This window comes from Pleurodeles waltl, chromosome 1_2, assembly GCF_031143425.1.
Source record: "Pleurodeles waltl isolate 20211129_DDA chromosome 1_2, aPleWal1.hap1.20221129, whole genome shotgun sequence".
In the NCBI taxonomy this organism is placed as follows: Eukaryota; Metazoa; Chordata; class Amphibia; order Caudata; family Salamandridae; genus Pleurodeles; species Pleurodeles waltl.
In genome coordinates, this window is record NC_090437.1 from 293575702 (window position 1) to 293600378 (window position 24677).

The following is a 24677-nucleotide window of genomic DNA, read 5'->3' on the forward strand; positions in this document are numbered from 1 at the left end:
TAGTAGCCAATGGCTACTAGCCCTGAGGGTGGGTACACCCTCTTTGTGCCTCCTCCCAAGGGGAGGGGGTCACAATCCTAACCCTATTGGGGGAATCCTCCATCTGCAAGATGGAGGATTTCTAAAAGTCAGAGTCACCTCAGCTCAGGACACCTTAGGGGCTGTCCTGACTGGCCAGTGACTCCTCCTTGTTTTTCTCATTATTTTCTCCGGCCTTGCCGCCAAAAGTGGGGCCTGGCCGGAGGGGGCGGGCAACTCCACTAGCTGGAGTGTCCTGCTGGGTTGGCACAAAGGAGGTGAGCCTTTGAGGCTCACCGCCAGGTGTGACAATTCCTGCCTGGGGGAGGTGTTAGCATCTCCACCCAGTGCAGGCTTTGTTACTGGCCTCAGAGTGACAAAGGCACTCTCCCCATGGGGCCAGCAACATGTCTCGGTTTGTGGCAGGCTGCTAAAACTAGTCAGCCTACACAGATAGTCGGTTAAGTTTCAGGGGGCACCTCTAAGGTGCCCTCTGTGGTGTATTTTACAATAAAATGTACACTGGCATCAGTGTGCATTTATTGTGCTGAGAAGTTTGATACCAAACTTCCCAGTTTTCAGTGTAGCCATTATGGTGCTGTGGAGTTCGTGTTTGACAGACTCCCAGACCATATACTCTTATGGCTACCCTGCACTTACAATGTCTAAGGTTTTATTTAGACACTGTAGGGGTACCATGCTCATGCACTGGTACCCTCACCTATGGTATAGTGCACCCTGCCTTAGGGCTGTAAGGCCTGCTAGAGGGGTGTCTTACCTATACTGCATAGGCAGTGAGAGGCTGGCATGGCACCCTGAGGGGAGCGCCATGTCGACTTACTCGTTTTGTCCTCACTAGCACACACAAGCTGGCAAGCAGTGTGTCTGTGCTGAGTGAGAGGTCTCCAGGGTGGCATAAGACATGCTGCAGCCCTTAGAGACCTTCCTTGGCATCAGGGCCCTTGGTACTAGAAGTACCAGTTACAAGGGACTTATCTGGATGCCAGGGTCTGCCAATTGTGGACACAAAAGTACAGGTTAGGGAAAGAACACTGGTGCTGGGGCCTGGTTAGCAGGCCTCAGCACACTTTCAATTGTAAACATAGCATCAGCAAAGGCAAAAAGTCAGGGGGCAACCATGCCAAGGAGGCATTTCCTTACATACTTGTTAAGCGTAGATTTGTCTCAGCCAGCCTTGCCTTGAGGTAGCTTAATGCAAGCTGTTTACTAGGTCACTACTCCCACTCACTGTGGCTGAGATCAGTTTTGTACTTACTGGAGATATGCTCTGGGCTTGGCATGTCAACAATGTCAAGGTCCATCTGCAATGCCAACTTCTCAACCCTTTTTAGGTAACACTGTGGGCCCAACAGACACATACTTGGCCAACAGAGGCAACTCTAATCTCAGTCTTCCACCCCTTCGTCCACAACCTCCAAAACCCTTTATCACCACCTTTTTGGTGCACAGCCATCAGGTAAAAGGCAGGATCAGCCAATTCCAGCAGGGGTGGCAACACATTACATCCGATAGATGGGTCTTGCAGATTGTCCAACTGGGATACATACACCCTGCCTTTTTGACCCACTGCTGTAGGAAGTTGGGTTTTGGTTGCTGAAGCCCCGTGCACTTTTTGCCTGGTATTTGATGCAACTTTGACTGAAGTGCACTTAGTTCCTGCTAACCAGGTCCCAAGTGCCAGTGTTCCTTCCTCAAAGCAAGACACCTGTCATTTGATCCCCAGGTGGCCAGGCCCTTTAGCACCTCTCTAAATCTCTAGTAAATGGTAACTCTGGTTCGCAGGGCCTAGGTACTAAAGAGGGACCCTCAGAGCTGCAGCATAACTTGTGCTACTCTAAGGGGCCCAGCACAAAACTCAAGCAGACTTCCACTGCAGGGTGTGTGTAGGAAGTTGGCTCTGTATGTGCTATTTCAAAGTAAGGAATAGCATGCACAGAGTCCAAGGGTTCCCCTTAGAGGTAAGATAGTGGCAAAAAGAGATAATACTAATGCTCTATTTTGTGGTAGTGCGGTCGAGCAGTAGGCTTATCCAAGGAGTAGTGTTAAGCATTTGTTGTACATACACATAGACAATAAATGAGGTACACACACTCAGAGACAAATCCAGCCAATAGGTTTTTATATAGAAAAATATCTTTTCTTAGTTTATTTTAAGAACCACAGGTTCAAATTCTACATGTAATATCTCATTCGAAAGGTATTGCAGGTAAGTACTTTAGGAACTTCAAATCATCAAAATTGCATGTATACTTTTCAAGTTATTCACAAATAGCTGTTTAAAAAGTGGACACTTAGTGCAATTTTCACAGTTCCTAGGGGAGGTAAGTATTTGTTAGGTTAACCAGGTAAGTAAGACACTTACAGGGCTTAGTTCTTGGTCCAAGGTAGCCCACCGTTGGGGGTTCAGAGCAACCCCAAAGTCACCACACCAGCAGCTCAGGGCCGGTCAGGTGCAGAGTTCAAAGTGCTGCCCAAAACGCATAGGCTAGAATGGAGAGAAGGGGGTGCCCCGGTTCCGGTCTGCTTGCAGGTAAGTACCCGCGTCTTCGGAGGGCAGACCAGGGGGGTTTTGTAGGGCACCGGGGGGGACACAAGCCCACACAGAAATTTCACCCTCAGCAGCGCGGGGGCGGCCGGGTGCAGTGTAGAAACAAGCGTCGGGTTTTCAATGTTAGTCTATGAGAGATCTCGGGATCTCTTCAGCGCTGCAGGCAGGCAAGGGGGGGATTCCTCGGGGAAACCTCCACTTGGGCAAGGGAGAGGGACTCCTGGGGGTCACTTCTCCAGTGAAAGTCCGGTCCTTCAGGTCCTGGGGGCTGCGGGTGCAGGGTCTCTCCCAGGCGTCGGGACTTTAGGTTCAAAGAGTCGCGGTCAGGGGAAGCCTCGGGATTCCCTCTGCAGGCGGCGCTGTGGGGGCTCAGGGGGGACAGGTTTTGGTACTCACAGTATCAGAGTAGTCCTGGGGTCCCTCCTGAGGTGTTGGATCGCCACCAGCCGAGTCGGGGTCGCCGGGTGCAGTGTTGCAAGTCTCACGCTTCTTGCGGGGAGCTTGCAGGGTTCTTTAAAGTTGCTGGAAACAAAGTTGCAGCTTTTCTTGGAGCAGGTCCGCTGTCCTCGGGAGTTTCTTGTCTTTTCGAAGCAGGGGCAGTCCTCAGAGGATGTCGAGGTCGCTGGTCCCTTTGGAAGGCGTCGCTGAAGCAGGATCTTTGGAAGGCAGGAGACAGGCCGGTGAGTTTCTGGAGCCAAGGCAGTTGTCGTCTTCTGGTCTTCCGCTGCAGGGGTTTTCAGCTGGGCAGTCCTTCTTCTTGTAGTTGCAGGAATCTAATTTTCTAGGGTTCAGGGTAGCCCTTAAATACTAAATTTAAGGGCGTGTTTAGGTCTGGGGGGTTAGTAGCCAATGGCTACTAGCCCTGAGGGTGGGTACACCCTCTTTGTGCCTCCTCCCAAGGGGAGGGGGTCACAATCCTAACCCTATTGGGGGAATCCTCCATCTGCAAGATGGAGGATTTCTAAAAGTTAGAGTCACTTCAGCTCAGGACACCTTAGGGGCTGTCCTGACTGGCCAGTGACTCCTCCTTGTTTTTCTCATTATTTTCTCCGGCCTTGCCGCCAAAAGTGGGGCCTGGCCGGAGGGGGCGGGCAACTCCACTAGCTGGAGTGTCCTGCTGGGTTGGCACAAAGGAGGTGAGCCTTTGAGGCTCACCGCCAGGTGTGACAATTCCTGCCTGGGGAAGGTGTTAGCATCTCCACCCAGTGCAGGCTTTGTTACTGGCCTCAGAGTGACAAAGGCACTCTCCCCATGGGGCCAGCAACATGTCTCGGTTTGTGGCAGGCTGCTAAAACTAGTCAGCCTACACAGATAGTCGGTTAAGTTTCAGGGGGCACCTCTAAGGTGCCCTCTGGGGTGTATTTGACAATAAAATGTACACTGGCATCAGTGTGCATTTATTGTGCTGAGAAGTTTGATACCAAACTTCCCAGTTTTCAGTGTAGCCATTATGGTGCTGTGGAGTTCGTGTTTGACAGACTCCCAGACCATATACTCTTATGGCTACCCTGCACTTACAATGTCTAAGGTTTTGTTTAGACACTGTAGGGGTACCATGCTCATGCACTGGTACCCTCACCTATGGTATAGTGCACCCTGCCTTAGGGCTGTAAGGCCTGCTAGAGGGGTGTCTTACCTATACTGCATAGGCAGTGAGAGGCTGGCATGGCACCCTGAGGGGAGTGCCATGTCGACTTACTCGTTTTGTCCTCACTAGCACACACAAGCTGGCAAGCAGTGTGTCTGTGCTGAGTGAGAGGTCTCCAGGGTGGCATAAGACATGCTGCAGCCCTTAGAGACCTTCCTTGGCATCAGGGCCCTTGGTACTAGAAGTACCAGTTACAAGGGACTTATCTGGATGCCAGGGTCTGCCAATTGTGGATACAAAAGTACAGGTTAGGGAAAGAACACTGGTGCTGGGGCCTGGTTAGCAGGCCTCAGCACACTTTCAATTGTAAACATAGCATCAGCAAAGGCAAAAAGTCAGGGGGCAACCATGCCAAGGAGGCATTTCCTTACACAACCCCCCCCCCAAACGAAAGAGGATGAGACTAACCTTTCCCAAGAGAGTCTTCATTTTCTAAGTGGAAGAACCTGGAAAGGCCATCTGCATTGGCATGGGCAGTCCCAGGTCTGTGTTCCACTATAAAGTCCATTCCCTGTAGGGAGATGGACCACCTCAACAGTTTAGGATTTTCACCTTTCATTTGCATCAGCCATTTGAGAGGTCTGTGGTCAGTTTGAACTAGGAAGTGAGTCCCAAAGAGGTATGGTCTCAGCTTCTTCAGGGACCAAACCACAGCAAAGGCCTCCCTCTCAATGGCACTCCAACGCTGCTCCCTGGGGAGTAACCTCCTGCTAATGAAAGCAACAGGCTGGTCAAGGCCATCATCATTTGTTTGGGACAAAACTGCCCCTATCCCATGTTCAGAGGCATCAGTCTGCACAATGAACTGCTTAGAATAATCTGGAGCTTTTAGAACTGGTGCTGAGCACATTGCCTGTTTCAGGGTGTCAAAGGCCTGTTGGCATTCCACAGTCCAGTTCACTTTCTTGGGCATTTTCTTGGAGGTGAGTTCAGTGAGGGCTGTCACAATGGATCCATATCCCTTCACAAACCTCCTGTAATACCCAGTCAAGCCAAGGAATGCCCTGACTTGAGTCTGGGTTTTTGGAGCTACCCAGTCCAGAATAGTCTGGATCTTGGGTTGGAGTGGCTGGACTTGGCCTCCACCTACAAGGTGGCCCAAGTAAACCACAGTTCCCTGCCCTATCTGGCATTTGGATGCCTTGATAGAGAGGCCTGCAGATTGCAGAGCCTTCAAAACCTTCTTCAGGTGGACCAGGTGATCCTGCCAGGTGGAGCTAAAGACCGCAATATCATCAAGATAAGCTGTGCTAAAGGACTCCAAGCCAGGAAGGACTTGATTCACCAACCTTTGGAAGGTGGCAGGGGCATTCTTTAAACCAAAGGGCATAACAGTAAACTGATAATGCCCATCAGGTGTGGAGAATGCTGTCTTTTCTTTTGCTCCAGGTGCCATTTTTATTTGCCAGTACCCTGCTGTCAAGTCAAAGGTACTTAGAAATTTGGTAGCACCTAATTTATCAATGAGCTCATCAGCTCTTGGAATTGGATGGGCATCTGTCTTGGTGACAGAATTGAGCCCTCTGTAGTCCACACAAAACCTCATCTCTTTCTTTCCATCTTTGGTGTGAGGTTTGGGGACTAAGACCACTGGGCTAGCCCAGGGGCTGTCAGAGCGCTCAATTACTCCCAATTCCAGCATCTTGTGGACTTCCACCTTGATGCTTTCCTTAACATGGTCAGACTGTCTAAAGATTTTGTTCTTGACAGGCATGCTGTCTCCTGTGTCCACATCATGGGTACACAGGTGTGTCTGACCAGGGGTTAAGGAGAAGAGTTCAGGAAACTGTTGTAGGACTCTCCTACAATCAGCTTGCTGTTGGCCAGAGAGGGTGTCTGAGTAGATCACCCCATCTACTGTGCCATCTTTTGGGTCTGATGACAGAAGATCAGGGAGAGGTTCACTCTCTGCCTCCTGATCCTCATCTGTTACCATCAACAGATTCACATCAGCCCTGTCATGGAAGAGCTTAAGGCGGTTCACATGGATCACCCTCTTGGGGCTCCTGCTTGTGCCCAGGTCCACCAGGTAGGTGACCTGACTCTTCCTTTCTAGTACTGGGTAAGGGCCACTCCATTTGTCTTGAAGTGCCCTGGGAGCCACAGGCTCCAGAACCCAGACTTTCTGCCCTGGTTGGAACTCAACTAGTGCAGCCTTTTGGTCATACCAAAACTTCTGGAGCTGTTGGCTGGCCTCAAGGTTTTTGGTTGCCTTTTCCATGTACTCTGCCATTCTAGAGCGAAGGCCAAGTACATAGTCCACTATGTCCTGTTTAGGCTCATGGAGAGGTCTCTCCCAGCCTTCTTTAACAAGGGCAAGTGGTCCCCTTACCGGATGACCAAACAGAAGTTCAAAGGGTGAGAATCCTACTCCCTTCTGTGGCACCTCTCTGTAAGCGAAAAGCAGACATGGCAAGAGGACATCCCATCTCCTTTTGAGTTTTTCTGGGAGCCCCATGATCATGCCTTTTAATGTCTTGTTGAATCTCTCAACCAAGCCATTAGTTTGTGGATGGTATGGTGTAGTGAATTTATAAGTCACTCCACACTCATTCCACATGTGCTTTAGGTATGCTGACATGAAGTTGGTACCTCTGTCAGACACCACCTCCTTAGGGAAACCCACTCTGGTAAAGATACCAATGAGGGCCTTGGCTACTGCAGGGGCAGTAGTCGACCTAAGGGGAATAGCTTCAGGATACCTGGTAGCATGATCCACTACTACCAGGATATACATATTTCCTGAGGCTGTGGGAGGTTCTAGTGGACCAACTATGTCCACACCCACTCTTTCAAAGGGCACCCCCACCACTGGAAGTGGAATGAGGGGGGCCTTTGGATGCCCACCTGTCTTACCACTGGCTTGACAGGTGGGGCAGGAGAGGCAAAACTCCTTAACCATGTTGGACATATTGGGCCAGTAGAAGTGGTTGACTAACCTCTCCCACGTCTTGGTTTGTCCCAAATGTCCAGCAAGGGGAATGTCATGGGCCAATGTTAGGATGAACTTCCTGAACAGCTGAGGCACTACCACTCTCCTAGTGGCACCAGGTTTGGGGTCTCTGGCCTCAGTGTACAGGAGTCCATCTTCCCAATAGACCCTATGCGTTCCATTTTTCTTGCCTTTGGACTCTTCAGCAGCTTGCTGCCTAAGGCCTTCAAGAGAGGGACAGGTTTCTTGTCCCTTACACAGCTCCTCCCTTGAGGGTCCCCCTGGGCCTAAGAGCTCAACCTGATAAGGTTCAAGCTCCAAAGGCTCAGTTCCCTCAGAGGGCAGAACTTCTTCCTGAGAAGAGAGGTTCCCTTTCTTCTGCTGTGTTGCAGTTGGTTTCCCAACTGACTTTCCTTTCCTCTTGGTAGGCTGGGCCATTCTTCCAGACTCCAGCTCTACTTGTTCACCCTGTGCCTTGCACTGTGCTCTTGTTTTCACACACACCAGTTCAGGGATACCCAGCATTGCTGCATGGGTTTTTAGTTCTACCTCAGCCCATGCTGAGGACTCCAGGTCATTTCCAAGCAGACAGTCCACTGGGATATTTGAGGAGACCACCACCTGTTTCAGGCCATTGACCCCTCCCCATTCTAAAGTAACCATTGCCATGGGATGTACTTTTCTCTGATTGTCAGCGTTGGTGACTGTGTAAGTTTTTCCAGTCAGGTATTGGCCAGGGGAAACCAGTTTCTCTGTCACCATGGTGACACTGGCACCTGTATCCCTCAGGCCCTCTATTCTAGTCCCATTAATTAAGAGTTGCTGTCTGTATTTTTGCATGTTAGGCGGCCAGACAGCTAGTGTGGCTAAATCCACCCCACCCTCAGAAACTAGAATAGCTTCAGTGTGGACCCTGATTTGCTCTGGGCACACTGTTGATCCCACTTGGAGACTAGCCATACCAGTGTTACCTGGATGGGAGTTTGGAGTGGAACCTTTCTTGGGACAGGCCTTGTCTCCAGTTTGGTGTCCATGCTGTTTACAGCTATGACACCAGGCCTTTTTGGGATCAAAGTTTTTACCCTTGTACCCATTGTTTTGTGGAGAGGCTCTGGGCCCACCCTCCTGTGCAGGTTTTTGGGGGCCTGTAGAAGACTCTTTACTATTTTTAGTTTTGGTTGTCTCATCACCCTTCCCCTGGGGAGTCTTTGTGACCCCTTTCTTTTGGTCACCCCCTGTTGAAGTCTTGGACACCCTTGTCTTGACCCAATGGTCCGCCTTCTTTCCCAATTCTTGGGGAGAAATTGGTCCTAGGTCTACCAGATGCTGATGCAGTTTATCATTGAAACAATTACTCAATAGGTGTTCTTTCACAAATAAATTGTACAGCCCATCATAATTACTTACACCACTGCCTTGAATCCAACCATCTAGTGTTTTCACTGAGTAGTCAACAAAGTCAACCCAGGTCTGGCTCGAGGATTTTTGAGCCCCCCTGAACCTAATCCTGTACTCCTCAGTGGAGAATCCAAAGCCCTCAATCAGGGTACCCTTCATGAGGTCATAAGATTCTGCATCTTTTCCAGAGAGTGTGAGGAGTCTATCCCTACACTTTCCAGTGAACATTTCCCAAAGGAGAGCACCCCAGTGAGATCTGTTCACTTTTCTGGTTACACAAGCCCTCTCAAAAGCTGTGAACCATTTGGTGATGTCATCACCATCTTCATATTTTGTCACAATCCCTTTGGGGATTTTTAACATGTCAGGAGAATCTCTGACCCTATTTATATTGCTGCCACCATTGATGGGTCCTAGGCCCATCTCTTGTCTTTCCCTTTCTATGGCTAGGAGCTGTCTCTCTAAAGCCAATCTTTTGGCCATCCTGGCTAACAGGAGGTCATCTTCACTGAGAGCATCCTCAGTGATTTCAGAAATGTGGGACCCTCCTGTGAGGGACTCACTATTTCTGACTAACACAGTTGGAGACAGGACTTGAGGGGTCCTGTTCTCCCTATTTAGGACTGGAGGAGGGACATTGGCCTCCAAGTCACTAATTTCTTCCTCTGTGAGGTCATCATCAGAGGGGTTGGCTTTTTCAAACTCTGCCAACAGCTCCTGGAGCTGAATTTTGGTAGGTCTGGAGCCAATGGTTATTTTTTTGATATTACAGAGAGACCTTAGCTCCCTCATCTTAAGATGGAGGTAAGGTGTGGTGTCGAGTTCCACCACCTGCATCTCTGTATCAGACATTATTCTGCTAAGAGTTGGAATACTTTTTTAAGAATCTAAAACTGTTTCTAGAATCTAATTTCAAACTTTTAACAAACTTTTAACTCTAAAAGACAATGCTAAACAGGGACTTAACACACAAGGCCCTAGCAGGACTTTTAAGAATTTAGAAAAATTTCAAATTGCAAAAATGAATTTCTAATGACAATTTTGGAATTTGTCGTGTGATCAGGTATTGGCTGAGTAGTCCAGCAAATCCAAAGTCTTGTACCCCACCGCTGATCCACCAATGTAGGAAGTTGGCTCTGTATGTGCTATTTCAAAGTAAGGAATAGCATGCACAGAGTCCAAGGGTTCCCCTTAGAGGTAAGATAGTGGCAAAAAGAGATAATACTAATGCTCTATTTTGTGGTAGTGTGGTCGAGCAGTAGGCTTATCCAAGGAGTAGTGTTAAGCATTTGTTGTACATACACATAGACAATAAATGAGGTACACACACTCAGAGACAAATCCAGCCAATAGGTTTTTATATAGAAAAATATCTTTTCTTAGTTTATTTTAAGAACCACAGGTTCAAATTCTACATGTAATATCTCATTCGAAAGGTATTGCAGGTAAGTACTTTAGGAACTTCAAATCATCAAAATTGCGTGTATACTTTTCAAGTTATTCACAAATAGCTGTTTTAAAAGTGGACACTTAGTGCAATTTTCACAGTTCCTAGGGGAGGTAAGTATTTGTTAGGTTAACCAGGTAAGTAAGACACTTACAGGGCTTAGTTCTTGGTCCAAGGTAGCCCACCGTTGGGGGTTCAGAGCAACCCCAAAGTCACCACACCAGCAGCTCAGGGCCGGTCAGGTGCAGAGTTCAAAGTGGTGCCCAAAACGCATAGGCTAGAATGGAGAGAAGGGGGTGCCCCGGTTCCGGTCTGCTTGCAGGTAAGTACCCGCGTCTTCGGAGGGCAGACCAGGGGGGTTTTGTAGGGCACCGGGGGGGACACAAGCCCACACAGAAATTTCACCCTCAGCAGCACGGGGGCGGCCGGGTGCAGTGTAGAAACAAGCGTCGGGTTTTCAATGTTAGTCTATGAGAGATCTCGGGATCTCTTCAGCGCTGCAGGCAGGCAAGGGGGGGATTCCTCGGGGAAACCTCCACTTGGGCAAGGGAGAGGGACTCCTGGGGGTCACTTCTCCAGTGAAAGTCCGGTCCTTCAGGTCCTGGGGGCTGCGGGTGCAGGGTCTCTCCCAGGCGTCGGGACTTTAGGTTCAAAGAGTCGCGGTCAGGGGAAGCCTCGGGATTCCCTCTGCAGGCGGCGCTGTGGGGGCTCAGGGGGGACAGGTTTTGGTACTCACAGTATCAGAGTAGTCCTGGGGTCCCTCCTGAGGTGTTGGATCGCCACCAGCCGAGTCGGGGTCGCCGGGTGCAGTGTTGCAAGTCTCACGCTTCTTGCGGGGAGCTTGCAGGGTTCTTTAAAGTTGCTGGAAACAAAGTTGCAGCTTTTCTTGGAGCAGGTCCGCTGTCCTCGGGAGTTTCTTGTCTTTTCGAAGCAGGGGCAGTCCTCAGAGGATGTCGAGGTCGCTGGTCCCTTTGGAAGGCGTCGCTGAAGCAGGATCTTTGGAAGGCAGGAGACAGGCCGGTGAGTTTCTGGAGCCAAGGCAGTTGTCGTCTTCTGGTCTTCCGCTGCAGGGGTTTTCAGCTGGGCAGTCCTTCTTCTTGTAGTTGCAGGAATCTAATTTTCTAGGGTTCAGGGTAGCCCTTAAATACTAAATTTAAGGGCGTGTTTAGGTCTGGGGGGTTAGTAGCCTATGGCTACTAGCCCTGAGGGTGGGTACACCCTCTTTGTGCCTCCTCCCAAGGGGAGGGGGTCACAATCCTAACCCTATTGGGGGAATCCTCCATCTGCAAGATGGAGGATTTCTAAAAGTTAGAGTCACTTCAGCTCAGGACACCTTAGGGGCTGTCCTGACTGGCCAGTGACTCCTCCTTGTTTTTCTCATTATTTTCTCCGGCCTTGCCGCCAAAAGTGGGGCCTGGCCGGAGGGGGCGGGCAACTCCACTAGCTGGAGTGTCCTGCTGGGTTGGCACAAAGGAGGTGAGCCTTTGAGGCTCACCGCCAGGTGTGACAATTCCTGCCTGGGGAAGGTGTTAGCATCTCCACCCAGTGCAGGCTTTGTTACTGGCCTCAGAGTGACAAAGGCACTCTCCCCATGGGGCCAGCAACATGTCTCGGTTTGTGGCAGGCTGCTAAAACTAGTCAGCCTACACAGATAGTCGGTTAAGTTTCAGGGGGCACCTCTAAGGTGCCCTCTGGGGTGTATTTGACAATAAAATGTACACTGGCATCAGTGTGCATTTATTGTGCTGAGAAGTTTGATACCAAACTTCCCAGTTTTCAGTGTAGCCATTATGGTGCTGTGGAGTTCGTGTTTGACAAACTCCCAGACCATATACTCTTATGGCTACCCTGCACTTACAATGTCTAAGGTTTTGTTTAGACACTGTAGGGGTACCATGCTCATGCACTGGTACCCTCACCTATGGTATAGTGCACCCTGCCTTAGGGCTGTAAGGCCTGCTAGAGGGGTGTCTTACCTATACTGCATAGGCAGTGAGAGGCTGGCATGGCACCCTGAGGGGAGTGCCATGTCGACTTACTCGTTTTGTCCTCACTAGCACACACAAGCTGGCAAGCAGTGTGTCTGTGCTGAGTGAGAGGTCTCCAGGGTGGCATAAGACATGCTGCAGCCCTTAGAGACCTTCCTTGGCATCAGGGCCCTTGGTACTAGAAGTACCAGTTACAAGGGACTTATCTGGATGCCAGGGTCTGCCAATTGTGGATACAAAAGTACAGGTTAGGGAAAGAACACTGGTGCTGGGGCCTGGTTAGCAGGCCTCAGCACACTTTCAATTGTAAACATAGCATCAGCAAAGGCAAAAAGTCAGGGGGCAACCATGCCAAGGAGGCATTTCCTTACAGTGTGTGACAAGGTGCTCCAAAAAGTGAAAACACAACATGGCACACTAGTGTACCATGTCCCCTAATACTGCATGTACTATTTGTAAGTCACCCCTACAGCAGGCCTTGCAGCCCTAAGGCAGGCTGCGTTATTAAAAGTGAGGGCATATATACATGAACAAATATGCTTGTATAGTGTCTGTCGTTTCTTAGACATAGTAGGTGAACAGGGAAGCCATTATAAAACATGTGCTGGACACTGGTAAATATGAGTTCCCCAGCTACATGATGGCTTCATTGAAAATAAAGATGTTTGTACCAAATATCTTGTATTAACAAACCATCACTGATTTCAGTGATGGATTTATTGATAGTGACCCCAAGGGTAGCTAAAGCTGACTAGCCAGTGGGCCAACAGTGTCAGTGGTTCCCAGTTCCTTTAGACAAAGCACACCTTTAGTTCGCCCACTGTGGACTTCCCAACGGTGTCCGCAGCCTCTTTCTGCAGACCCCACCTTCACTGTGACAGTCTCCAGTGATGGAGGCTAGATGGCCCACTGCACCTCTCACCTTGGATGCCCTGTACCGAGGAGAAGAGGACCATTGGTGTCCACTCCCTGAAGACCCAAGCCCACTTGTTAGTTTGGCCAGACTAGACCCCTCAGTTCTCGCCTGCAACATATTTCTGCAGGCCCTCAACAGTGACTGCTCTTGGTGACGGAAATCCAATGGTCCAAGTCACCTCTGCACCCAGATGTCCTGGACCGAGGAGAATGGCATCACTGGATTCCCTATATCTCTGATCATCACAAGAACTGAACCCCTTTGGTGGCTATGAAGTATTGGTTTGCTTGTATGTTTTCTCTCCCATAGAGTAACATTGTAGTTACTGAAAAATGCATTGACATCTTTTGCCAACTCTAAAACTTCCTTTGTCAAAGTACTCACCTGATTCTAGTCCTATTTGTATCTAAATTTACATTAAAGTACATGTAATTTTTATAAATTGGTGTTGGATTTCTTTATTGAATGCGTCTCAATTACAGTGTGTGCCTTACATGCTTAGCACTATCCTCTGAGATGCCTAACTGCTCCCCCACACTACCACAAAAGAGGATTTGGGGTCTTTTTTGCCTCTAATTCATACTTCAACATTGAAACTTTCATAGATTCACATGCTTGAATCATTCCCCGTCGTTGAGATGGGAGTCCCCGGTACATTATAATAGCAATGTAGTAGCAACTATAATGGAAAAAAAGGCCCAGAGGCTTCCACCTTAGTAGCCTATCCTTGTCTCTAAGAAAAAAGGACCAAACCCAAGTTTCAGCCAATCAGGCTTCCCCCTCCCTCTACAACCCTCCGCTGAGAAGCTCCAGTCCCTCAGATTTTCTACCGCACATCATGCTAGGGAGTCTCCACTGAGCTCTACTCAGTTAAATCTTCAAGGATCCATTTCTAGTGCTTTTCTACCATAGACAAGATTTCTTCGACAAGACCACTTCTTGGAGGACCATAAGGCTCCTTTATGCAAGGAAGTGTTGGACATAGAAGCCATAGAGAGGTCCTAGCCTCATAAGTTGGGACTGCGTGTTAATCCTGCTACTTCCTTGTATTGAATCAGAATGGAGGTCTCCGTCAGAGCGTCATCCTCTCAGTGCCTTTCCGCACATGGACAAATTTAATGCTTACCATGATTGTGCTTTCTGCCCTACATCCTGGAGACTGGATAGGGTCATGGTTCCTGCAGGACACTTACATTCACACCCCTATCCTGCAAGCCCCTAGACCCTACCTTTGTTTCAAGGTGGGGCGTAAGCACTGTTCGGTGTTAATTTTAGCCCCTCTAGGGTGTCAAATGTGATGGTGGTGGTTGCTGCCCATCTTAGGGGTTTGGAGGTACCAGTCGATCTACTACTTTGACTGGGTATTGAATATTGGTCCACCAGAGTTAGTCATGAACTACCTCCCGATGACAATGAACCTCTTGACACCATTGGGCTTCTCGGTCAGCCTGCCAAAGTTGCACCTGACTCCCTCGCAGAAGGCTACCCCCTCCTCTGGACTTGGAGCCTTTTCTCCAAACCCAAAAACCCCGCAACATTCAGGCTATTTTCTGGATATTTCAGCCTCTCTCCTGGGTCTCATTGAGAATGGTTCTGAGGCTTCTTGGCATACTAAACTTCTGTATCCTGCTCCATGTTAATACAAAATGGCACATTTGAGCTCTGCAGTGGGACCCAAAGTGTCAGCCAGCATGAAGGGAACCTGTTGCATTCCTTCCAGAGGATGGAGAAGACTATAAGACTTCCAGTGGTGCGTGCCCAGTCTCAGTTGGACCATTGGCTATGTCCTCCCATTTTCTTCTACACTGTTGCACCTTCCACAACCATCGGGATGATTGACTGAGGATTGCACGTCTGTCTTAAAGCAGGAAGTACAGGCACAAGTAGGAACGGGGTGTTACTCTTGCTAGTTCCTAGAGGGGAGTGGCTTTTGTCCCATTTTAGATAGTCGCCCCTTCATGCGGAAGGACAAATTAATGCTCAAGCTAGCCCAGGAGACTGGATGGTGGTGTTCGACCAGCAGGGCTCTTATTTCCATATTCCCCACCTGCAGGCCCACAGATGCTACCTGAGGTTCATGGTATGTGAGGCACATTTTTAATTCAAAGTGCTCCTTATTTGCCTCATCGGTGGCTCTTGGATGTTCAAGAAAGTTGTTTTTGGGAGTTTGGGGGGGGGGGAGGAGGAGGAGGAAGAAGAAGAAGAAGAAGAAGAGGAAGAGGAGGAGGAGGAGGAGGAGGAGGAGGAGGAGGAGGAGGAGGAGGAGGAGGAGGAAAGGAAGGAGCCCCGGAGTGGAAAGTCCAGGATGTTCAGGCAATGATCCCAATGTTTCAGCTTCTGTCCTGGATGCAGTTGTGGTAGTAAGTCCTGTGCCAGGAGGATGTGTACCTCCATAAGTGGCTGGACTGCTAGGGAATTTCTCTGGTGGTGAACCACCGGCTGGTGACACCTAGCAGACCACGAAGGGCAGTTAAACCTGGAGGTAGCACAGGACATTTTCCATCAATGGTGAGAACCCTGGCTCAATCTTTTTGCAACTGCCGAACGCAAAATATCAGCAGTCTTGCGCATTGGAATTCCCAAGGAGGCTTGCTCTTTGTGATTCATTTTTCCTAAAGTGGAACTTGGGACTTGTGTATATCTTCCTGCGGCTGCTTCTCCTTCAGAGTTCTAAAAATCAGAAACGACTGGGACCAAATCATCCTAGTGTCAGTGGATTTAGCAAAGAGTCTGTGGTACCAGTAACCATGAGCATTGGTCTTTGATTAAGCTGCTGCTTTAAGAGGATGTTCTGTCGCAGTAGTGGGCTTGGTGGTGCATCCAGGTCTGCACAATCTTATCTCCATGCCTTGAGACTGAGCAGTGGCAGTTGTCCTCATTTGACCTTCCTCCTGAAGTCATTTCTATCCTCTTGGATGTGAGGCATCCCTCTCCAAAATCTCTGCACGCTGATCTTTCGGAGAAATTTGTGGTTTGGTGTGGCACTCTTCAGCGTGACCCAATGCAGGCAAAGACTTGCTTTGTGCACTTGTAAAGGCTATTTGTCAGCTCTGTCAACTTTTTTGAGGTTTCTGCATCAGCCTTAATAGTTTAATTCGCCTGTTATGATGAGATTTTGGATAGGTTTGCAACATTTTTTCAATTAAATAAGTTTATTGTGCCATAGTGTGCATTTAAATTTGGTTCTTTTTCAATGTGTACTTTGAGCTAATGCACGGTTGTCCTTTACTTATCAGGACCACATGTGGGATAAAGACTTCTACAACACCTGTTTACTAACATTTAGCATTTCATCCCAGCAGACCCATTGGGAGGGGATACTGCTAGATAATCTAATGCACAGCATGTGAATCCAGAAAGTATTAATTTCCTAATTTTTGCCATTTGTGGAAAGACTGTGGGGTATGCAGTACTACCACAGAGTGATAGGTGAACAGTTGCAATATCCATGATGCTTAGTTCTAATTGCTGTAATAGACGGGAAGGTGGGTTTCGGGTGTCAACTTTTTTTTTTTTTTTTGCTGTGTAGGCAACCAGTGTTTTCCTTGTGTGTTTACTTCCTTACTTTAGGAATCCATGATTTATCCTGTTTTGAAGCCAAATGTCTGTGCAAAAATAATCTGTCACGACTAGAACAATTTATTCTATGTTGTTCTAACCATTGTACTAATCTTGGGGAAACCTTTTATAATCAAGTTTCCAAAGTGAAAATGTAGTGGTGAAATTGTGTAGATGTTTGAAACAAGTGATAAAAGAACCTAGGAAAATAGCACTAATAACCAGAAAAGGCAGCTCTGCTCCATTCACAGTAGCCATATAAGTACAAAAAAGTTAAACCAATATCTAAATGTTGAAATGTAAATGCATGACATTTGTCAAATGGTGAAAATTAACACGAAATATAAACAAATCTAAAATGAAAAGTAAAAACTGCCTAACTCGTATAACATTGTTTTCAAGGATGGGATAGAGCCCATGTGGGAAGATGAAAAGAACAAGAAGGGAGGACGATGGCTCATCACGTTAAACAAACAACAAAGACGGAATGACCTAGATCGCTTCTGGCTGGAGACAGTGAGTTCTGTAGTTAGTGAGCAGAAACTGCTCTCATGATAGTATGTTGTATTCTGTGACTATATTTACATTTGATACATTCATAGTTTTCCTTGTAACCTTTGACTGGCTGTGACAGAACAAGGCATTCTGTTGGAGGAGGCAGTCTGTCATTTTCTGAAAAGCATGTCTCATCAGATGTTCCGGCAATGAGATAATCTACAGTAATTTAATTTCATTAAAAGTCAACCTTTTGGGAAGTTCAAGGCAAGGTCTCATCTTTCTCCCTTAACAAATTTGTCTTCAGATGTCAAGAAGTAATGTGAAGATATAATGATTTTACATTTACTAGGGCAGCACTAGTTTTTGAAAGAGCCTAATCTTTTACCCTGGGTTCTATATTTGTTTTTTCAAACAAAACTAACATTTGTTATCTGCTAATTAGTGTTCTGCAATTTGTAAAGGAGACGCTGCAGTACCCAGGCAATGTCCTGCCACTGACCATTTTCGATGTTTCTGATTGACTATACAATCCTCATAAACAGATCTCTGTAATGTTAATAGTGAAACTCAAAACTCAGGAAGGGAAAGCGGGAGAGGGAAGAAGACTCAAGCCTATATTTCTAGAAAAGTTTGCTTTGTTGTTTTTTTTATTTTTTATTATCTGTGGAAGTTCTGGAGCACTATTGTTGAAGAGTACTGCTATTAACATTTACTCCCATTTGTTCTCATGTGGAAACAGATGTCTTATCCCTGGGTCATTTTCAGCTGCTATTCCCTAAACCACTTAGAAAGGGGGTTCTTTGAGATAATTGAAGTCATGGAGTCTTTATTACTACGCATAAGCAGAGACTATTGCTGCTTTTTTCAGTGACCTAGAACATATTGCATAGCACTTGTTTTTTTTCGTTTTTTTTTTTTTAAAGAACGTTTTGTTTTCCATATAAAAAAAATCCAGAGAGAGCATAGCAGTTCCATTACAGTGGTTTCTCCGCTTCTTTGTTTCTTTGGAGTTCAGTATGTTGGCAGATAGATAACTGATTTGGCCCAGTTTATTTGAAATCACTATACTTCCCAAAGATCTGTACCATTTGCATTAATCTGTCGGGATTTTACATGTACAACTGTAGATAGAGTAATATTCTTTCTGACCAGTAAGAGGCAACAGCTACTCCTTCCACCAAGGGAACCTATCTGACCCTACATGCAAACCGTTTCATTGCCAAGGCAAAAAATGAGCTGGTGAAGGGGCACTCCTGTCTCGTTCTTCAAAGGAGGGGAACTGATTGTGAGAGCTCTCCCTTTACTCTTACATAAATACTTGGTTTATTTTAGAGCAGTTTGACACACTTCATGTATTCTGGGCCAGTGTTAATCTTTTTGAGCATCTGGAACATAAACTGGCACTCCAGGAAACCAAAAGCATGTGAACCGCCGGCTATTTCAGTGACTTCAAACATGCTATACAACTGTACAATCGGCAAAAAATTGAGTGTCGTACAGCAGCCTCGGATGAATCCAGAACAGAATGGACTGGGTGCACCAATTCCCCAGTAACACTGGCCAGCCTAATTGCCAGGATCTTAGCCAAAACATTTTTTCTACTTTTAAAGGAGGTATAGGTCTGTATAAGGAGCGTAACCCTGAAGGTTTCTGTAGCACCAAAACCATGGCTAGGCAGAGCTTCCTAGACAGAAAATCCTCCTCACTGCTAATCTGCTCATAGTTAAGATGTGGTCTGATCCAGGATTTTTTTCCAGATTGTGGTCTTTTATTGGCTAACGTGTGGAAGGAAGTCCCAAATCGTGCTCTGCAACAAGAATTCACCTACACATATAGTAATCTATGGTGCTTGGCAAATGCTTCAGCAATTTCTTCGCTTCTCATAACTGTTGCGACCGGTTTCCTGAATCTCGTTCCCCCACCAGAATTCCTCTGTCCTCCCAAGCCAAACCAGTAGTTCATTTGCCTAGTTATTCACATATAACCTCTTCAGATTTGCTAGGAAATGATTGCAGACAGAATTAGATGTCCTCACTTGGTATTCGTGTTTCTCAAAATCTATACGACAGAGTAATTCACTTTATGGCTGAGTGGTAAATTGTTAATTTAGTTGTCGCTTCTCGACCAGCCTTAAATCTGCCCACTTTTCTTTTTCTTTAGCCTCTACTAGCAACACCAGCTTCCCTTGGAGCACCACCTTTCGGGACTCTACCATGGACTTGTTTTAACAAAAGTATTGATTTGTAACCCTTCGCAGTTTTTTGTTGTTTTTTTTCACCTCACTGTTTAAGTAACTAGATAAGTATTACATCTCCAACTCTGAAACTTTCTTATTTTTCGCTAATCCAACTAATCTGTAAGTGGCGAATGGCCCGGGATTACCCTCTCAAGGTTTCTTTCTGGGATTTAGAAATCTGTGCATGTGGGTCCCATGCTTACAGAGAATACAACCAGGACCCATGGGCCCTGGAGTAAATGGAGAACTGACACCCTCTGATTGTCGTCTCATATGTTTAATTGACGGAGTGTTGAAACTTTTCAAAAACTCACCCCCAGTCACAGATCTGGGTTTAATTAATCCTTGTTTTGATTGCCACATGTTTGGACCGAGCCATATACAAATCAGTCTTGACTCTGCTCCCGGTGTTCACTGTGCCATTGGTTTCAAGCTAGCCTGGTGGCTGAGGGGTGATGCCCCGAAACCGCTTCCATGATGCTTATTTTCTAGTGCGTGGAGGCCTGGCAGTTCGGGCTGGACTGTTCCCATGGTGAGCAGGGTCAAGACTAATTTACATATGGCTGGCTCCTATCTGGGGTAGCGTAGTGAGCAAAAAAACAATTAACTTAACCCAGATCTATGAGTGGGGGTGAATGTTTAACAATGTTAATCATTCCGTCCATCTCTTTGTGTTGCTGTAGCTTCATATGTTAACCAGGCCACAGCCTCTGAATTCCCTTTATTGTGACTAAGCTGTCTTCTCCCCCATCTCTCTGTCCAAGACTCCATCCATCACCAAGTTGAAACCCTGTCCCTTAACACCCCATCAGGTAGCAAGAGTGCCCTTGCCTCTTCTAACACACCTGCTTGCAGCCTGGAAGTAGGTAAATAGAGGCAACCATCAGTGGGATCCTCTGCCAATGCCCAATAACAATGGTGAAATTACCCAGTTGGTCCACCATCATAGTATGGAAAGTGTTTTTTCTTTTTTTTTCTACTTTTTTTCCCTTCCCTCATCCCCTTTTGATCCTCTAGAGTACCCAGCATAATCAACCACTTTATCCCCTACTTTTGTCAGCATTGCCCAGTTATCCTCCTTGATATGGGTCTCTGGAGAAGCACCAGATCTGGTGCATGTTGTCTAATGTATTGGTGTACTATTCCCCTTTTTATTTTACTCCCCATCCTATAGCTCATTGATCTTCCACAGTAGTTTATCTATTCATTGATTCATTTGGGTGTCTGTCCAAATTCTTATATTATCGATCTCCAGAGAAAAGAGTGGCAGTATCAAACACCATTTCAGACACCACCATGCCTCAAATAAACAGTGGCAAGTACAACCATTAAAGAACAAACCATCCCTCATCCTCACTTTTGAATTCTCCCCAAGAGTCAGACTGGATCTGGAAGATTTTTCATGAGCATTACCCCTGCGTGCCGGTAAGTGGCATTGATCAGTCTGCGTCAGGCATGCAGTAATTTTTTCTTTCCCTACCAGCATGCGCAGATCCAAGAGAAGAGCTACCCCTCAGTCATTTTTTGACTGTACTTTTTTGGCTCTTTGTTGACCATTTGTGAGGTTTGCTTCTTGGTGAGTTGAGGATGTCATCTGCAAGGCAGGTTTTAAGCCCTGCTGAGCCTATCACCGGCCAGTATCTGGTAGAGCTATAGCTCGTCTGTCTTGTGGTGTTTTAAACACATCCATTTTTTTATTTTTTATTTTTATTCTTTTATCTGTATTATTGTTTTCAACACAGAGCCTTAATTTGCAAATACAGAAACTGGGTCAGTACATTACACATTCCAGAAACTAGCAGAGCATTAGTGCGCATATTTACTTATCAAGGTACAGGGAGTGCAGAATTATTAGGCAAGTTGTATTTTTGAGGATTAATTTTATTATTGAACAACAACCATGTTCTCAATGAACCCAAAAAACTCATTAATATCAAAGCTGAATATTTTTGGAAGTAGTTTTTAGTTTCTTTTTAGTTTTAGCTATGTTAGGGGGATATCTGTGTGTGCAGGTGACTATTACTGTGCATAATTATTAGGCAACTTAACAAAAAACAAATATATACCCATTTCAATTATTTATTATTACCAGTGAAACCAATATAACATCTCAACATTCACAAATATACATGTCTGACATTCAAAAACAAAAACAAATCAGTGACCAATATAGCCACCTTTCTTTGCAAGGACACTCAAAAGCCTGCCATCCATGGATTCTGTCAGTGTTTTGATCTGTTCACCATCAACATTGCGTGCAGCAGCAACCACAGCCTCCCAGACACTGTTCAGAGAGGTGTACTGTTTTCCCTCCTTGTAAATCTCACATTTGATGATGGACCACAGGTTCTCAATGGGGTTCAGATCAGGTGAACAAGGAGGCCATGTCATTAGATTTCCTTCTTTTATACCCTTTCTTGCCAGCCACGCTGTGGAGTACTTGGACGCGTGTGATGGAGCATTGTCCTGCATGAAAATCATGTGTTCGATGGCATCTGTCGCTGTAGATACACATGGTATGCATGAGCTCGCCATCTGGTGTTGGGTCGGAGTGTTACAAGTTGTTTTTCTTCGAAGAAGTGTTTTCGAGTCACGGGACCGAGTGACTCCTCCTTCTGTGCTCATTGCGCATGGGCGTCGACTCCATCTTCGATTGTTTTCTTTCCGCCATCGGGTTCGGACGTGTTCCTGTCGCTCCGAGTTTCGGAACGGAAAGATAGCTGAAAACTGAAGATTTTCGACGGTATCGTTGCGATCCGGTTAGAGATAGACACATACGACGACGCGTTGAACATCGAAGCGCTTCGGTGCCCTTCGGGGTAGATTTCGGCACCCCGTCGGGGCCTAGTCGGCCCGACCGCGTGGAGAACAACGCCGATGGAACGGACCCCGTTTCGATTCTGCCCCGAATGCCACAACAAATATCCTTATACGGACCTACACTCGGTCTGTAATCTGTGCCTGTCACCCGAGCACAGCGAAGAATCCTGTGAGGCCTGTCGGGCGTTCCGGTCCCGAAAAACTCTGCGCGACCGTCGAGCGAGAAGACTGCAGATGGCGTCCACGCCAAAAGAGCGTCGACAGTTCGAGACAGAAGAGGAACAGGAGGAATCCTTTTCCATCCAGGATTCAGACTCCGACGAGCTAGACTCTACAAGAACTGTGAGTAAGACGTCGAGATCAGACCTTAAAAAAGGAAAGAAGGCCCAGGGGACGCCACTGCCAACCGGCCATGGCTCCACCCAAATTCTCGGTGACCAACAATCGGCACCGAAAAAGGCCCATTCAGTGTCGAGATCGTCCGACTCCGGTCGAGACACCGGCACGCAGCCTCCTCGGGACCGAGAGAGTGCTAAACAGAAGCATCGACACCGAGAGTTCGGTGTCGACACGGATCGACGCCGAGACAGTGGCGCCGAAGACCATAGAGGCCAAGAATTTTCGGCACAGAAAAAGAGGAAGGTTACCTCGGAGCCGAAAAAACAATCGACAGGGTTTTCGGAGCCGAAAAAAGCCACATCAGACCCTGTTTCTGGCTCCTATACTGAAGAGCATTCTATGTCTTCTCAAATGAAGAAACATAGATTTGAACAAGAACTGCAATCCACTGACGTGGATCACACGCAAAAGCGTATCTTTATTCAGCAGGGGACTGGGAAGATCAGTACCCTTCCACCTGTCAAACGAAAGAGAACGCTTCTGTTTACTTCTCAGCAACAAACAGCACAAAAGGTAATACCTCCTCCCTCACCTCCACCTGTAACTCCGGCTTCGCCAACTTACACCCCGTCACATTCGCCAGCTCACACCGCCATGAGCCACGATGACCAAGATCAGGATGCGTGGGACTTGTACGACGCACCAGTGTCTGATAACAGCCCAGACACATACCCAACTAGGCCATCACCACCGGAAGACAGCACAGCCTACTCACAAGTGGTGGCTAGAGCAGCACTATTCCATAATGTGGAACTCCATTCGGAACAAGTAGAGGATGATTTTTTATTTAACACCCTCTCTTCAACCCACAGCTCCTACCAAAGCCTGCCGATGCTCCCAGGCATGCTACGCCATGCAAAGGACATTTTCAAGGAGCCAGTTAAAAGTAGGGCAGTGACGCCTAGGGTGGACAAAAAGTATAAGGCGCCTCCTACGGACCCTGTATTCATCACCTCTCAGCTGCCACCAGATTCTGTGGTGGTAGGGGCTGCCAGAAAACGGGCAAATTCACACACTTCTGGGGATGCACCTCCTCCAGATAAAGAAAGTAGGAAGTTCGATGCAGCCGGGAAGAGGGTTGCTGTCCAAGCAGCAAACCAGTGGTGCATCGCAAATTCACAAGCGCTGCTAGCGCGATACGACAGAGCCCACTGGGATGAGATGCAGCATCTCATTGAACATCTCCCAAAAGATCTGCAAAAAAGAGCAAAACAGGTTGTTGAGGAGGGTCAAAACATTTCCAACAATCAAATACGCTCCTCCATGGATGCAGCAGACACGGCCGCAAGGACCATTAATACGTCGGTTACCATCCGTAGGCACGCATGGCTCAGAACGTCTGGATTCAAGCCAGAAATTCAGCAGGCAGTGCTTAACATGCCAGTAAACGAAAAACTTCTGTTCGGTCCGGAGGTCGACACAGCCATAGAAAAGCTCAAGAAGGACACTGACACTGCCAAGGCCATGGGCGCACTCTACTCCCCGCAGAGCAGAGGATCTTATAACACCTTCCGCAAAACACCTTTTAGAGGAGGGTTTCGGGGTCAGGCCACACAAGCTAGCACCTCACAGTCGGCACCGCCCACCTACCAGGGACAGTACAGGGGAGGTTTTCGGGGCCAGTATAGAGGGGGGCAATTCCCTAGGAATAGGGGAAGATTTCAAAGCCCCAAAACCACTACCAACAAGCAGTGACTCACATGTCACACACCCCTCCCACACAACACCAGTGGGGGGGAGGATACGTCAATATTACGAAGCATGGGACAAAATAACTACAGACACATGGGTCCTAGCAATTATCCAGCATGGTTATTGCATAGAATTCCTGCAATTCCCTCCAGACATACCACCAAAATCACAAAATTTATCAAAATACCATTCACAGCTTCTAGAGATAGAAGTTCAAGCACTACTGCAAAAAAATGCAATAGAATTAGTACCAAGCACACAAATAAACACAGGAGTTTATTCACTGTACTTCTTGATACCAAAAAAGGACGAAACACTGAGACCAATTCTAGACCTCAGAGTAGTAAACACATTCATCAAATCAGACCACTTTCACATGGTCACACTACAAGAAGTGTTACCATTGCTCAAAAAACACAACTACATGACAACCCTAGACCTCAAGGACGCATATTTCCATATACCAATACATCAATCACACAGGAAATATCTAAGGTTTGTATTCAAAGGAATACATTACCAATTCAAAGTATTGCCTTTTGGTTTAACCACCGCTCC

General features: G+C 47.1%; 1 protein-coding gene across 1 annotated transcript in view; it reads left to right on the forward strand.

Annotated features, from left to right (window-relative positions):
• EIF4E (eukaryotic translation initiation factor 4E) overlaps positions 1 to 24677 on the forward strand; it is a 374004-nt gene that overhangs the window by 176133 nt on the left and 173194 nt on the right. Inside the window, exon 5 of the mRNA XM_069238309.1 lies at positions 16877 to 16990. Within this exon, the coding sequence (XP_069094410.1) occupies positions 16877 to 16990 (114 nt within the window). The remainder of the gene's footprint in view (positions 1 to 16876; positions 16991 to 24677) is intronic.